The sequence below is a fragment of the Epinephelus moara genome, chromosome 1 (genome assembly GCF_006386435.1).
Source record: "Epinephelus moara isolate mb chromosome 1, YSFRI_EMoa_1.0, whole genome shotgun sequence".
Lineage (NCBI taxonomy): Eukaryota > Metazoa > Chordata > Actinopteri > Perciformes > Serranidae > Epinephelus > Epinephelus moara.
This window is the reverse complement of record NC_065506.1, coordinates 13430663-13445733: the sequence shown is the minus strand read 5'-3', so window position 1 is coordinate 13445733 and position 15071 is coordinate 13430663. Positions and strand designations below refer to the sequence as shown.

General features: G+C 41.2%; 1 protein-coding gene across 3 annotated transcripts in view; it reads right to left on the bottom strand.

Moving 5' to 3' along the window:
- LOC126395833 (leucine-rich repeat-containing protein 49) overlaps positions 1 to 15071 on the bottom strand; it is a 45540-nt gene continuing 30469 nt past the window's right edge. For all 3 annotated transcript variants that reach the window (XM_050053583.1, XM_050053575.1, XM_050053591.1), the window contains 5 exons: positions 10763 to 10997; positions 9852 to 10037; positions 8953 to 9062; positions 5207 to 5360; positions 1 to 818 (listed from right to left, as the gene is read on the bottom strand). In XM_050053583.1, coding sequence (XP_049909540.1) covers positions 603 to 818; positions 5207 to 5360; positions 8953 to 9062; positions 9852 to 10037; positions 10763 to 10997 — 901 coding nt within the window. In that variant the 3' untranslated portion in view covers positions 1 to 602. The remainder of the gene's footprint in view (positions 819 to 5206; positions 5361 to 8952; positions 9063 to 9851; positions 10038 to 10762; positions 10998 to 15071) is intronic.

Genomic DNA, 15071 nt, shown 5'->3' with positions numbered 1-15071 from the left:
TGAGTGTTAATACAGAATCTTTTAATACTAAGTACAATACAGAAAATCAGTGGTAAACAAAGAAAAGTCCTTGTTCTTATAAGGTCAGGCAGGAGAAAGTGAAAGAGCAATGCATGAGACATTATTTAAGACAGAAAAATCATTCTAGTCTCGACAAAAGAGACACCGGTCATTTTCAGCTGATGACAGTGATGGTGGTGAGGGGTCATTCAGAAAGCGTTTAAAGTGCAGAGGATGCTCCGTAGGGACCACAATGCACTGTGAGTCAATACGTCCCTTTAACTTTCTTCAAGTATGTTACAGCTCCAAGCATTGAAGAATCAAACGATGTGTTTTCAGTGAAAATCTACATTCAATCAAGATGCATTTGTCGATGTGATTTCTTCAGACATCTTTAAAACAGTCTACATCCATCTTAAAGAGCCTCTAGGGAAATACACCCTTCAGTTTCCAAAGATTTTATTAACTGACAGCCAGTGATAAGTCACTAAGTGATGATGTGCTATAAATGGAGTTTGAGATGAAGCCCTGCAGGCGCCCAGGAAAGCTGTGTCCACATGTGTGTGTATGTTTGTAGTCTAAGACTGAACCTTTGGTCCTCTTCACTTGGTCTCAGACAGCTTCGCAAGGCTGGCTTGGCGAAAGGCCGCTCGGTCCCTCATCTCCAACACACAGTCCCTCACCATTTCTGCAAACATGGAGGGCCAGAGCTTGTGCAGAGCCTCACCCTTCAGATTGGTGTCTGATGCCCTTTGGACCAACTCCTGGAGGTAGTGCTCTACCATGGCAGCACGCTCCGATGACTCTACAGTGCCCTCCTGTGAGGAAAATCAGAGAATATCATCCATGTTGATTCAGTTGTTATGAGTACATTAATAAGGTGAGGTTCAGTGGCAGGAAATAAACATTAGGAAAAGGTAAAACATGGCAAAGGTACTGTGACTGACAAAAACAATGTGGCTCTAGATTTTTTTTAAAAATGCGCTCATTACATTTTTAGGATAGTTGCTAAAGCAGGATACTTAATTTTAAGAATGTCCAAAAACACCCATACTATTTTGTAAGCAAAATGAGACATACAGAAGGCATCCATAGAGCAGTGATATCCAAAATGCTTATTTTCAATTCAGCAGCCAAAACATGCTTTCAAAGTCAGCTGTAACTTTTAAAATTCCTGTCCTGAACTTATGTGTAAGACAGATGTGGAATAACTGATATCATCAAACTGCTTCACTCTTGCTAACTTGAGATGAAAATCATTTTAACAGAAAAAAAAAAAGAAAACATTTCTGATTATACACCGATCAGCCAAAACATTAAAACCACTGACAGGTGCCGTGAACAACATTGATCATCTTGTTACAATGCAATGTTCTGTTGGGAGACCTTGGGTTCTGACATTGATGTGTTTGCCACCAGCCGCACTCCACCCACCTAAACACCAGTGCAGACCAGGTACCCTCCTCTTATGGCAGCGGCACTCCCCAGTAGCATTGGCCCCCCAGCAGGACAATGCACCATGCCACACCACAAAAACTGTTCAGGAGTGGCCCGAGGAACATGACAGAGACCTCAAGGCATTGGCCTGGCCTCCAAATTAGGGATGCACCGAATATTCGGTAACCGAATATATTCGGCCGAATATTGCAAAAAAACACACATTCGGTATTCGGTGGAATAAGTTAAAAGCAAGGCCGAATAATAGCGGCGTGTTTTGATAACGCAATCAAATAGCGTGCCGTGATGGGCGGAGTGTGGCGATCCATCCGGCACTGCACTCGCATTTGCGACTAAAAATAGTTTTGAGAGAGCAAAATAGGCTTAAATCATTCAGCACGCTGTGCGAGCAGCCTACAGATTTCAAGCACCAGCAGCAGAAACTAAAGGCGAATCCCACCAATTGTGGGTTGAACGGGGGTCACAGACACAGACAGGAATGTATTCCTGTCAAATACGGCGGCCATCGGCTTACCGGCGACGGAGGAGTCGGCTCCAATAATATCCTCTTCTTGGCGTGTGGACTGCCCAGAAGTACCTGAACAGCTGAGCCAGCCGAACACAGGTATGTGACGTGTCAGAGGAGAAACGAGCCGTTCACGGCCCACAAACCTCACCGCACTTTAGGGACTGTTCTTTACTTATGAAGGGGAGGAGGGTGGCTGGTTGATTCTTATTTTATTTATTTATTTTATTTTGACCCCCCCTATGTTAATCATTTATTGATGCTGTTTTTGAAGTATGAATAAGTCAATAAGTAATTTATTCCATTGAAATATCATTGATGTAGCCTAGAATAGAAAAGTGATTTATCTTTTTATAAATGACAAAAGGCACATCTGCCTCATTTTCGCTGTGGTATCGTGATACTACTCAGAACCATGATATCTTCATCGGTATCGTACAGTGGGATCCAATTTTGGTACCGTGACAACACTAATCTGGAGGGGGTTCATCTGCAAAAACTAATGAAAAACTAAACAACGATATTCAGTATTCGGTACTCGGTATTCGGCCAAGCACTTAATATTATTTGGCTTCAGCTTCGGCCACAAATTTTCATTTCAGTGCATCCCTACTCCAAATTCCCCAAATCCCAGTCTGATCAAACATCTGTGGGACGTGCTGTAACCCCACCTCACAACCAACAGGACCCAAAAGATCTGAAGCCAACTTGTTGGTGCCACACACTATAGGACACCCCCCAAAGGTTCTGTGTTCATGCCTTGACAGGTCAGAGCCAAGTCTAGTCCAAGGAGGACCAACCATGGATCTGGGGTGCCTCTGGGGTACTAGCACGTCCCTCAAATGTTCGATGAGATTGGGATCTGGGGTATTTGGAGGTGAGGTCAACACGGTGAGCTCTTTGTCCCATTCCTTTGGTCATTCCTGAGCAGTTTTTGTGCTGTGGCATGGTGCACTGTCCTGCTGGGGGGGTCACTGCCACCGACAAGTGCCATTGCCTTAAGGGGGTTCACTTGGGGTGGGTGGAGCGCATCAGGTAGCATCTACATGAATGCCAGGACCCAAGGTTTCCCCATGGAATATTGCACTGTAACAAGATGATCAATATTATTCACTTCCCCTGCCAGTGGTTTTAATGTTTTGGCTGATGGGTGTATGTTCATAAGCTTTTTACTCTCTCGCTCTCTTTCATATCTCTTCATGGCAATGATAGATTATGTCATTATCATACAACAATTTGGCCCATATATGTCGACAGTTTAGGAGCTCTGTATGCCACAGAAGAATTAGCTACATCAGGCTTTGGCTACACAGACACTACTTATTAGTGGCATTCATTCATTGCTGGTATTGGTTTTTATTATGCTATTAAATTAAAAGTTAAAATAATGCAGGGCTCAAGATACCACATGCATGTAAAATATAAGCTGTTCACATAATTTCAGCTCTAGAAGAACCAGTGCATGTAACTTGGTACAGAAAATATCAAGTTGTGCAAGGCTGCCAACTCTTATACCACACGTCCATATTCACACACAATGAAAAGCAAACTTATGACTTCATTATACTGTGGTGCGAAAAGAGAGCACTGACAGTGCAAGAACAGACAGGACAGCAGCAGTGACTGCAGTTAAGCCAGCTGCTGCTTGGACTTTGATGCGCATCTATTCAAGCTTTTATACAGGTACTAGAAGTGACCAAAATAGAAGAAGATACATTACAATAATACATTTACACAATTTATGTTGAATATGTGATGTCACCAAAGAAGTCCTAATATGATAAAAACTGTTTTCATAATTGGTTCGCTGAGGAGAGTGATGGATTTCTGCTCAAAATGGTCCTGACAACACCAGCACAACTTGTTTCACTGTACATTACTGTACAATGAAAGTCAGCTCAAATGATATTGGTACACACTAAAAATGTCCTTATTCTTAAACTCTCATAAATTAAATTAATGAATGTCTTTCTTTAGTGGTTTACTGAAGTTTCCAATGTGACCCTGACTATGAACATGTAAAGTTTGAAGTTATTTTACGGTACAAAGTTTGAGAAAAGGGACAGTCAGCTCAAAATTACAATAATATATAACACACTGATGATTTTCTCACATTTTAACTATCATTTAAAAAAAAAAATGTTGCAGCGGTCAATTCTTGATTTCTTTTGATTGGATCTGAATGCAGCAGAAGTGCAAAAATACAAATGCACCTATGGTGCAGTAGTGATAGAAACTTTAGGTGCAACATTCCAGTGCCTCTTAAATTTTGTGTATACGCACCAGTGCACACACACACACACACACAGACAAAGGTATTTTGAGCTCTGTAATGCCAGCCTAACCCACTGATTGAATAAAAGTTGTACTTTAATGTAGATTCAAATCTGTACCCACACTTTGGTGGAAGCAGGCTGTAAAAATAAAAGAGAGGATCTGATCAGGAGGCAGAGAAGCAAGAGAAATGTCACCCCAAAACAAGGAGCAATACTGTACTGCAGTGCCTGATCTGCACAAACACAACCTCAAATGCTCCACTGCATACCATCCTGGTGGAAGAGAGGTTGAACTAGGAATGCATTTCTGCTCCTGGCCATTAGAGGCCATAATAGCTGAAATGCTGTGATATACTGCTTAAAATTCTTGATACTGTTTGTTGTTACAACAAACCTTAGCAACTACTGAGCGGGCTGTTATTCCAAATCCTCCTTCTTTCTTTATTGTATTGGAAATAAGGATTGAGTTATGTTTGGGACCTGGAGAACAGCATTGTTTTTAAACCACAGTACAATAGCACAGAAAGTAAAATCAGATGTGGTGTTGGAAGAGTGAATTCAGCAAAACATCTGCAATGGCAGCTGCCCACATAATAACTTATGTCACATGCACACACTGACTTACCAATTATACAGGGTGGATGGCAAGTGTTGATTTCTGTCTGGTGGTGCACTAGATTTACGATGGCATATATTGATGCCTTTAACATGGAAATACTTTGAGTTTGGTAAAGCATTATTTTGATATGGTGGCTTCTAACTTCTTTGTGAACACTCAACTAGATTTACTGCAAAAATGAGGGTTAGGTATGTCTACAAGTCAACAAGGCCCTGCTGGCAAATGGTAAACAAACGGATTGATATGCTAGTTTTCACTAACTTTTCAGTCACGTACAAGAGTTGTTGCAGTCTCTCAAACCCTTAGGCAACTGTAAATAAAAAATGTAAGGAAAAAAAAAGAGCTGACCTCAGGGCTCTCTGCACTGCAGTCTCTGCTTGGGTAGTTGAACAGAGCTCTGCTCAGGCCCTCTCCCAGGAGCTTCCCATTGTCTCGCAGCTCCTCTGGACTCAGTCCTGCTCGCCGGCCTCGACCCTCCAACAGGAACTGCAGCTGACGCTTCCTTCAGGGTAAAGAGAAAAAAAGGTGAGAAACACACACACCTGGGGAGAAACAGTGGCAAAAACTGAGTGACACCGAGGTAAAAAACAGTAGAGGACTGTAGAGTGATGTAAACTACATCAAATGTTGCTGTCTATCAGTATGAAATCTCTGTGTTTCACTACTGCACAAACATGTTCCACAGACCAGTGCCAGGATGCTGAAGTAGTCTTTTCAGAGGATGCTGGAGGCAAAAATTCCATATATGATAAGTTTGTAAAGTGTGTGTGTATGCGTGTGTGGATGCCAAAACCCACAAGTGTGTGTCAGTCACACTTCACGCAGACTAACAAGGCAAAACAAGCTTAAGAAAGGTAGACCTATGTGTATGTGTTCATGTGAGTGTGTGTGCATGTTACTGTCAGAGAGAATCATGTGAGCATCAGGTAAGTAAGTGTTGTGTGCACGTCAAACAAATTTGTTAATGGAGTGTAATTGACTGTAAATATCTCTTAAGTGAAGAGCAGTTACGATCAGATTGTATCAAAGATCAACTCTGTCATTTGGCTCTTGTGCAAGGAACATCTAACGTGTGAAACCTTGTATGACTACTTGTAGAGTTCATTTTTTCCATTTTGGGTTTGAGCCAAAAGTTAACATACCTTAGTTGCTGACTCAGATTTACAAACACAGCCAATGAAATCTATTTAAAGGTCTTGTGCAATGTCCTTGTTTTTTTGTCAGATACAAGGTTTTTATGGGCGGCACGGTGGTGTGGTGGTTAGCACTGTCGCCTCACAGCAAGAGGGTTGCCGATTCGATCTCGGGTGTGGGAGCCCTTCTGTGCGGAGTTTGCATGTTCTCCCCGTGTCAGCGTGGGTTCTCTCCGGGCACTCCGGCTTCCTCCCACAGTCCAAAGACATGCAGATTGGGGACTAGGTTAATTGATAACTCTAAATTGTCCGTAGGTGTGAATGTGAGCGTGAATGGTTGTTTGTCTCTATGTGTCAGCCCTGTGATAGTCTGGCGACCTGTCCAGGGTGTACCCTGCCTGTCAGCTGGGATAGGCTCCAGCCCCCCTGCGACCCTCAAGAGGATAAGCGGTTAGAAGATGAATGAATGAAGGTTTTTATGCAACAAGAGCATTAGGCATTTGGCTCCATGTTAAAATGGTTTTTTTCTTCCCTTTGGTGAGACTCCTTTAGATGAAATGTGTTGAGTAGAGAAGGTGAACTCTCCTTGTTCTCAACAAGAGGACAAGGTCAAGGGTCAATTGAGGTTGAACTCAAACCCTGACAACCTATATATTTCTGATTTTACAAAAATGCTTCAGGCCTTTCTTTCACTTTACTTTTTTTTTGGTTTTTGGATTCTTTATTAATCAAAGGCATGGAAGAAAAACAAAGTTTTCTTCACAAATTCAATGTTTCAATGTTGGTGGGTGAAGTATTGCTTTGACCTACACATCCCTATAACATCTAATCTAACTAAATTCTTTCAAATATTAGTTTAGTAGACTCGTCAAGACTGTGTCTTGCAGCATAATGAATATTAACAGAACTGCCTTGTGTGACTTTGGTGGATCAAAACTATCCCTTTAACACAAACTAGGTGATCAAGGCAGTGGTACACCAGCAGCTCCTGTGTTCAGTGAGGTATATTGCTGGTTTTGTCAATAAGTCTGGTTTTAAAAAGAGCGTAGATAAGTTTTACTCTCAGTTCAGTTCCCCATCACAAAGACTGTTTGTTTGGGAAGTACTGAGCATATAACTGGATCAATGAGGCATGCAAGAAAATCAAACTTTTCTTCACAAATTCAATAAAACACGTGTGTAAGTGATATACTCTGAGATCTCTCCACTTTGTGCATGTATAGGTCCTGTTTGTGCATGTGTGTGTCTTTCAGACCTGTGTGTTAATGACAAGCAAGAGTGAAAAACATTGAATTTCCCCTCAGGGGGATTAATAAAGTAAATAAAACTTAAAACTTAAAAAAAAACTTAAACTTATACAAATGGTCATTTGGAGGGTGAAGTGTTACTTTAAAGTGGGACTTGACAAGAATAACTGTGATACACATTTACATGAGCAAAGGCCTTAATTTCAACGACGTGACATAACATCCAAAGCATCCTGCAGTATTAGGATCCTTCTGGGAAAACCTGTGAATGTTTGGGCCTACCTCGACACATTCACCTATGCGGGAACCATGACACCTCAACAATGTTTCATGCAAACCTCACAACCCACTAAGCAACACAAGAGCTTTGTGGGAACATGAAACTTAAACTCTATTCATTGTGTTTTCTGCAGATGTTATAATGGTTATTTCATTTTCCTTTCCAGTATTTTTAAGCCAGACAGCACACTTTATATGAGCCACAGTCTATAGCAGGAGGTTTGTGAAAGATGAGAGGACACATTTAACAGCATTTAGTGAAACAAATGGATTTATTGACTACAGGGGTAATCATTCCGCATACAGTGATTAAGATTTCAGTGCTGATGCAAAAATAATCTTTGGCCTTGGGCTGCTGTGTATTACCTATCCAAAACAGAGTCAATTGTCCTAAAGTTTACTAGTTTATTTCCAGTATCATTCTGAAAGGGCAAAGGAGGACACTGAAGCAGTTCAAATTCATTTTTAGGCTCTGACACTGCTACACTGCTCAAGATATAACATGTTAGGTTTTAATAAAGAAATACTTGACCCACAAAATGACCATTTGTATATCAGTTAGTCATGCTGTGTTACCTTGTATTTGTGAAGTATGAAATACAATACCTTGTATTTGTATTTTTCTCGCATGCCTCCAAAGAAAAAGGCAAAAATATTGTAGATCACATTTTCAACAGCAAAACTATATCAAAACATCCATTTACAAACTCTCACACAACTCATGTAGTATAATCAAAGTCCCATTTATCCAGCTGTATGCTCAGTACTTCCCAAACACGTGAAACTTTGCTAAAAAAACCCCCAACAACTTAGTATTGGAGTCTGCCTTTCACAGATAAGTTTCATTTCCAGTTCATTTTTAACAAAATTGCAAGTGTTTTGGCAGTACTGATCATATGATAATCTTTGAAAGAACAGTAACACTGTGATGCAGCTTTATTTTTGACCTTTTACAGTCTAGGCTACCCATGACCAACCAATGTAACCCTTTGGAAAAACTTTCTTGTGCGTGACAAATTCAGCAGATCTTTGCTTTGCGAGGATGTTTTTTATTAACCCAGAGTGACAGACCTCTAGAGCTTTTGGCCAGGGAGAGAGAAGAATGTTTGTGTGGAAGTGCCAAGTACCCACCCTTACCCTGAGACACATAGTCTAATTCCCCTGGCTCCTTGGTGCCAGGCTCTGTCTCGCTGTCTAACACAAACATGCACACACACACACACAAATGTATACACTCAAAACGCTGCACACAAGCATGCACGCACATGTACAGTAGCCTACACAGTTACCCACTGTAACTCACGCATATACACACGGAAGCATCCACACATTCTTATTTAAACAAAAAACATGCAGTCCAGGACACAGCACACATCTGTTATTAAAATGGAGTTAATGTTATGCTGTGGTTAATTGTCCGAGATCAAGTTCTCACCTGGACTCCTCTAGCAGCAGGAGGAGCCGGCAACGTGGAGTTTCAGTGGCTGCTATATGACCCAGTGTCCCAAACACACGCTCTGCAGCGATCACATCATTCATAGTAACCTAAGGTAGACACACAAACCAGAATTTACACATACAGCATCTTGTCTGTCTTTAAACCCTGAAAAGATAAAAGTAAGAATTACCGCTTTGTCATGGGTTATACCATTTACAAGTTCAAAGTTACAGTCCCAGATGCTGGTTGAGATTTGGCATTAAAATCGACAGCTGACACAATAAAAACAAGGTGATAAACAAGAACCAGCAGGTATAAACTAATTTAAAGATCACTCATAAAGTAAGGTCTTCAAAGAGTTCTAATTCAGAGGCAAAATCCTCAGGTACTGTTGATCATTCCAGGAGACATGGGCCCTGGCAGCAGCAAAGTACAAGTCTGACATTTTGAGAAATAGGCTTATTTTCTTTCTGGTGTGGAGTCAGAGGAGAAGAGTTTGACATTTTGCACAGATTAAACAAACAAGATATAACATGTTAATTAGTGATCTTCGGAGATGCTGCACAGAGCCAGGCTAGCTGTTTCCTCCTGTTTCCAGTCCTTGCATAAAGCTAAGCTAACAGGCTGCTGAAAGTAGCCTTACACTTAACAGATAAAAATGAGAGTGGAATCAATCTTCCCATCTAACTGTCCATCAGAAAGCCAAGTGTAGTTCCCGAAAACTCAAACCATTCCTTTGACCTTCAAATTTGCTTATTTACAGTATTTTCTTTCTAAAATGGCATAATAAAGAAATTCTATTTTACTGTACATAAGAGAGAATACATCTAATGCCTTATTGGTTAATATATTTGTGTCTTACAAAGGCAGCAGGAGGAATGCATTAAAAACCTCACCTCCTGGCCGTTGATCCTTTGCAGGTTGAAGTGGTTGAGGCGGTAGATGACAAAGGAGCGCCACAGAGCCAGACTGACCACAGGGTTGCCCCCTGGGTGGATGGTCAGCTGGTCCAGACGCCTCACCTGAGTCAGAGCCGCCAGCTGGGGCAGACGGCTGATGTTGGTTTCCAAGAAGATCAGGTGCTGCAGAAAAAGTAGTAAGTTGGTTTCAGAGAGGGAGACCTATATAGCTACTGTTGTTCATGCCTTAACTCACTTTGTTGTTCATTGCTCATTCAACTTGGGGATTTTAAACATGCTTTCAAGAAACTGTAGGGGCTTTGGATGACAATGTCCATCTAAATATACTGTAGGTTACATGAGCAAAGTTTTACTTTCTTGTTGACAGTGTGACAGTTTCCCCTTGAAATCAGTGCTCTCTTTACCATAGCACTCACGCTTTCTAATTATGACAAATTAGGTTGGGAGTAGTTCTGCCCCACAACTGTCTACTAAGAAGTAACTGATGGTTTTGCAGGAGGTTCAGAATGACCACAACTTAATATCCAGCACCTTTAGTTACCTGCCAAGGTCAGATGATGTGAGATTAGCTTGGGAATCATTTGTACATTGGGTTAATGTTGTGTTCTAGTCCAACAAGATCCATTGCCTAATATAAGAAATGGCTCAGCAGATAAATGCCAAAGTTAATGACAAACAAGGACTATTTGTTTGTGAGAGTGCAGGTTCCACCAGCCAATATCTCCAAAATCCTTACTCTTTGTCATGTCAAGTCATGGCGGTTTGGTGTTAGATGACATGCAGCATTTATTATAACCACATCTGAAGATAAAATGACAAATGTATTTTTGTTTCTTCCTGACAACATTATTCCATGGCTTATTATGGTATGTGGCTAGTACCCTCACCGACAGATTGGGGAACTTGACCCTTATTCGCGGCAGTGTTGGTACAATGGCGTCAAAGTTGATGTAACGGAAGGTTATTACAGTGACAGCACCAGCGGTCTGAACTCCCCAGCCCCTCTCCAGGGCCTCCAGGGCCCCAGGTCCAAATAAACGCAGGGTGTCTCCATCCAGCTCTGCCAGGTGACTGTCAGAGAGGGACAAGCTCTGAACACTGCCGCTCCCTGCCTCCACAAGCCTGCAAGATATATACACACAAAAAACACACTTTGTAAACCCGTCTTGATTTGCTGAATGCACAGAAGTTGTTGCCTTGTGAAACTTGTAAAAAATATCCCTGGGCCAAAAGTGCTTTGCTCACATTTGTTTAAAAAAGCAAGCACTATGCTAAAAGAAGGAAAAAGCAACAGCGCTACAGAACACCCAGCGGTCTAGTCAATGTCCTATTTGTCTTCCCTAATTGCTCTCTTTTCTCCTATACGACAGTTGAAGTGCCCTTCCCCGATAAGAGAGTCGTGAGAGTAGAGAATCTGGGCGAGTCTCAAGGAGACATAATCTCCCTGCCCAAGCCCATGCGCTCAGCCCTCTGGGTCTGCTGACACTCAGGGGACGTTTCAGCATAGCAGGGCATCAGATGGCTACTGGCTGCACGCTACTCAACACTGATTATTTTGAGTTCAGCCCGCCAACAAACTAATCACCCCTATTCATATTTCACACCCTCCCAATCTCGCTGCAACAGAAAGCCATAGTAGTTAAAAGACTAATCCTTTGATTACAGATCTCTAATCCAAGGATCTTGTTGAAAACGATTTTTAGAAAGTTTGTGTTTGAGAAGTGTGAGAGAAACGATAGAGAGAAACTCAGGGACAGAAAAGGAGAAGGACAGCAGACATACTGTAGACAGAGCAGTATATACATAAGGAAAGAAAATAAAGCTGTACTGTAACTCAAGCTTCTTTGAAAAGGCCACCTTTGTTGCAGGCACAGTAAGACTGATCCCCCAGAGGTGACTCCTCTCTGCACCAGTTTCCTCTCATAACTGAGCAGCAAAAAGAGGATCAAAGATTTGAAGAATCAGACAAACAACCCAACTGGATTATTTAAAGCACTCTTCAAAATGAGAGAAATGATAAAGTAGATTGGGAGACAAGAGAAAAGAGAACAAAGCAGTGATGGAGAGAGAGATCTACTTTTCAATATAAACAAAAGCTATCTCTGCACATACTGATGTTCACAGTATGAGATGATAAATATTCTCTCATAATTTTCTTTTTTTTTGTCCTATCTAAATGAATTCGTATTTACAAAGCTTTAAGGGAAGGAAATGAAAATGGAATCAAAATCAAAATCTATGATTACCAGATGTGTCACCATGTGAAAACATGGATGCTTCACACACATCTTCCCTCTGAAGCATTTACAAGAATGAGACAGATGCAAGGTCACATTCTTCTGTTCGTCATGGACGAAGGGAAGGATGGACAGACAACCTGAAAACATACTGCCTCTGGCCACGGCTTTCACGGAGGCATAACAACTTTATGTATCTGTCAGGTACTTCATTTGTGTAAAAACGTCAATACACAACACATTACCAATAAGACAACAAATATAAATTAACAACAAACAGTGCTTCTTAAAACAGTTGAGATGTTCACCTTAAAAATGCTTAAAAATGTGCATAAATAAGTAATAATTAGGGTCAAGCACCCAAGCATCAATGAGTCTGAAAATAAAACATATTACGTTAAAGCTTTTGGTTACAGTATACAAAACTCGACCCAAGCATATTTAAATCATTTTATATATCATTGTTAATCAAGACCGCAATTTGGGATTATTTCCTTAGCTATTAATCTGTAGATGATTAATTTGCGAGCCTTTGGTCTAGAACAAGAACAAAGTTATTCCAATTACTGTCACAGAAGACAAAAAAGCAGAAAATCTTCCAAACTGAGAAACAGAAGTTGTGTTAAGTTCTAAAAAGTGAAGACAGTGAGAATGGTTGACATATGGTCACCAACCAGTATCATAGTGTATTCCACCTTGTGTCAACTGCTGGAGGAAGAATGTGAATCAACACTGACATCAGGTTCTCATGGGTGATACTTTGGCCTTGAGTCACTTTAACTGATTCATTCTTGTGTAAAAGTCAGGTGAATGGTCAGGTGCCTCGGGAGATGGCAAAGTGCAGGATCAGTTTCGACCATGGCTGTTAGGCCTTTGGGAAACTCTCTGTGCATGTGTGGTCTGCCTTTAAGTGTCTACATGAGTAAACAGTGTGACGTCTCTCAAAGTCTCCTCTGAGGCTGCTGAGTCAGTTTAATCAGTTTAGCTTGTTTTAAGCAGCCATTGGGAGAGCTACAGCCTGAAAAAAACAGCACAGGATATACTTGCCAGTAAACACAACATCCGGATTAATCGTGTCATACAGCCTGAACCAATAAAACAGTGACTGACAGGGAATATCCCACTCAATCATCATATTTGTGTCCAGGCACATTACTCTTACATGATACCTAACTAACGTGATCCTTCACGCACCCTGTATGAAAGCCATTGTTAATCAAATGTCAAGGGATGGTCATGAGAGAATATGGGGGGATGCCACGGATATATCAAGAGAAGTGGATATGGCGTGGCAGAGACATCCTTGCTGTCAGTATTTTGGAGTGGCCAACAGCCAAACTCCAACTAAAAAAATCCCCTGATGGCTTACAAAGTTTTTCCCCCTGAGGACCAACATTTCAAAACACACATCTGTAAACAGGTTGACAGGAGGACACCCTGAACAACATGAAAGGTCAATATTACTCTGGTTCCTTGTTACACTACTAACATCTAGATTTGTCATGGGCATTGACAGAAGTGATGAGGCCTCCAAATAGTGGATTCTTGCAATAAGGGCAGACACAAAAGCAAGTATAAGAATATAAATGCTTGTTTCCAGAAAATGAAATCTGCAGTTAACAAAGGTTGAAGAGAAACTTTTTCAACATGGACCCTATTTTTTCATTGTTTTTGAGTCCCAGTGACTAAAAGTGTGTTGCAGCTGACAGCCATGAAATAGGCTGCAATGTAACCACTCCAGGCAAATGTATACCATCAATGTACGTCCACTAAAAGCAGTTGTTTTTGTCACTGACAGGCTCAGATTGTTATTGTAAGTGCCTGACAAAGAAATAAAACTTTTTTTCTTTATGTTTTACTTGATCCAATTTGTTATTGTGTCTAATCAAGTCTCGTTCTAAAGTCTTGCGAGTTGAGTTGTTGCAGGAAGACAGAACAAACAGACTGGATAAAGCGAAAGGTAATATTAAACGTATTTATCTGTAGGGTCCTTTACATAATGTTGTCAGACACTTACAATAACAATCTGAGTCTGTCAGTAGCAAAAACAAGCCCCAAGTGGTTACATTGCAGCACATTTCATGGCTGCCGGCTGCAGCACTCTCTCTTAATACTGGACCAATGTAAAAAATTATTGTTCCCATGAGTCATTTAGACACATAATCATGGGAAAATAGGGTTCAGGTTGAAAAATACCAAAGTTTTCCTTTGAAGTTGCAAAGTCCAAGTGACTTGGCCAGCAATAGACAGGGTGGCGACAGATACTGAAAGGCAATTTAATCATAAGGATACGCCAAGCCTCTGAGATGTAAGATTGCCAAAGGCAGTAAATCAGGAGGACATGGAGAGTGGTGCAGGAGATGGAGCGTAACATGTAGATAAGTCAAGTAAAGAATGAGAGTAACTTCTGCGTGCCTGGAAGTGTGCCACCAACACACTCTGCACTGTGTCATGTATTGTTCCCCCATAATCACAGCTGAAAGGCTGCCAGGTGGCCCTAAATCCCCTTGTGACATGAACCCAGCAACTAACGCTGAGAGACGAAGCGAACAAGGAGGGGAAGACCGAATGAAGAGTCTGTCACAATTACATGGATCCTGCTCTGGCCTATTAGACTTTGAATCTAATTCAATTAGGGCTATCTCACTTAATCCTACAAGAGTTTTTAAAAGGACATCTGTCATCTCTCAACAACTTAATCCTCCCAAAGACATGGCTTGTAACATACACATGTCTCCAATTGCGTGCTCAGAGAGTTATGTTTCACACACATCACTACCACAAAGCATTTCTGTGTGGTGGCGACGGGTATGAAACATTACTCTCTGAGCAGTCATTTTAAAAGCGCATTTCATCATACCAACATTAAAAAGTGAAAACAAATTGTTCAAGAGGCAGTTACTGGTGCAGTGCAGATGTTAGGCTTGTTAGACTTATTGCTGAGTCCTGCAGACTCTTA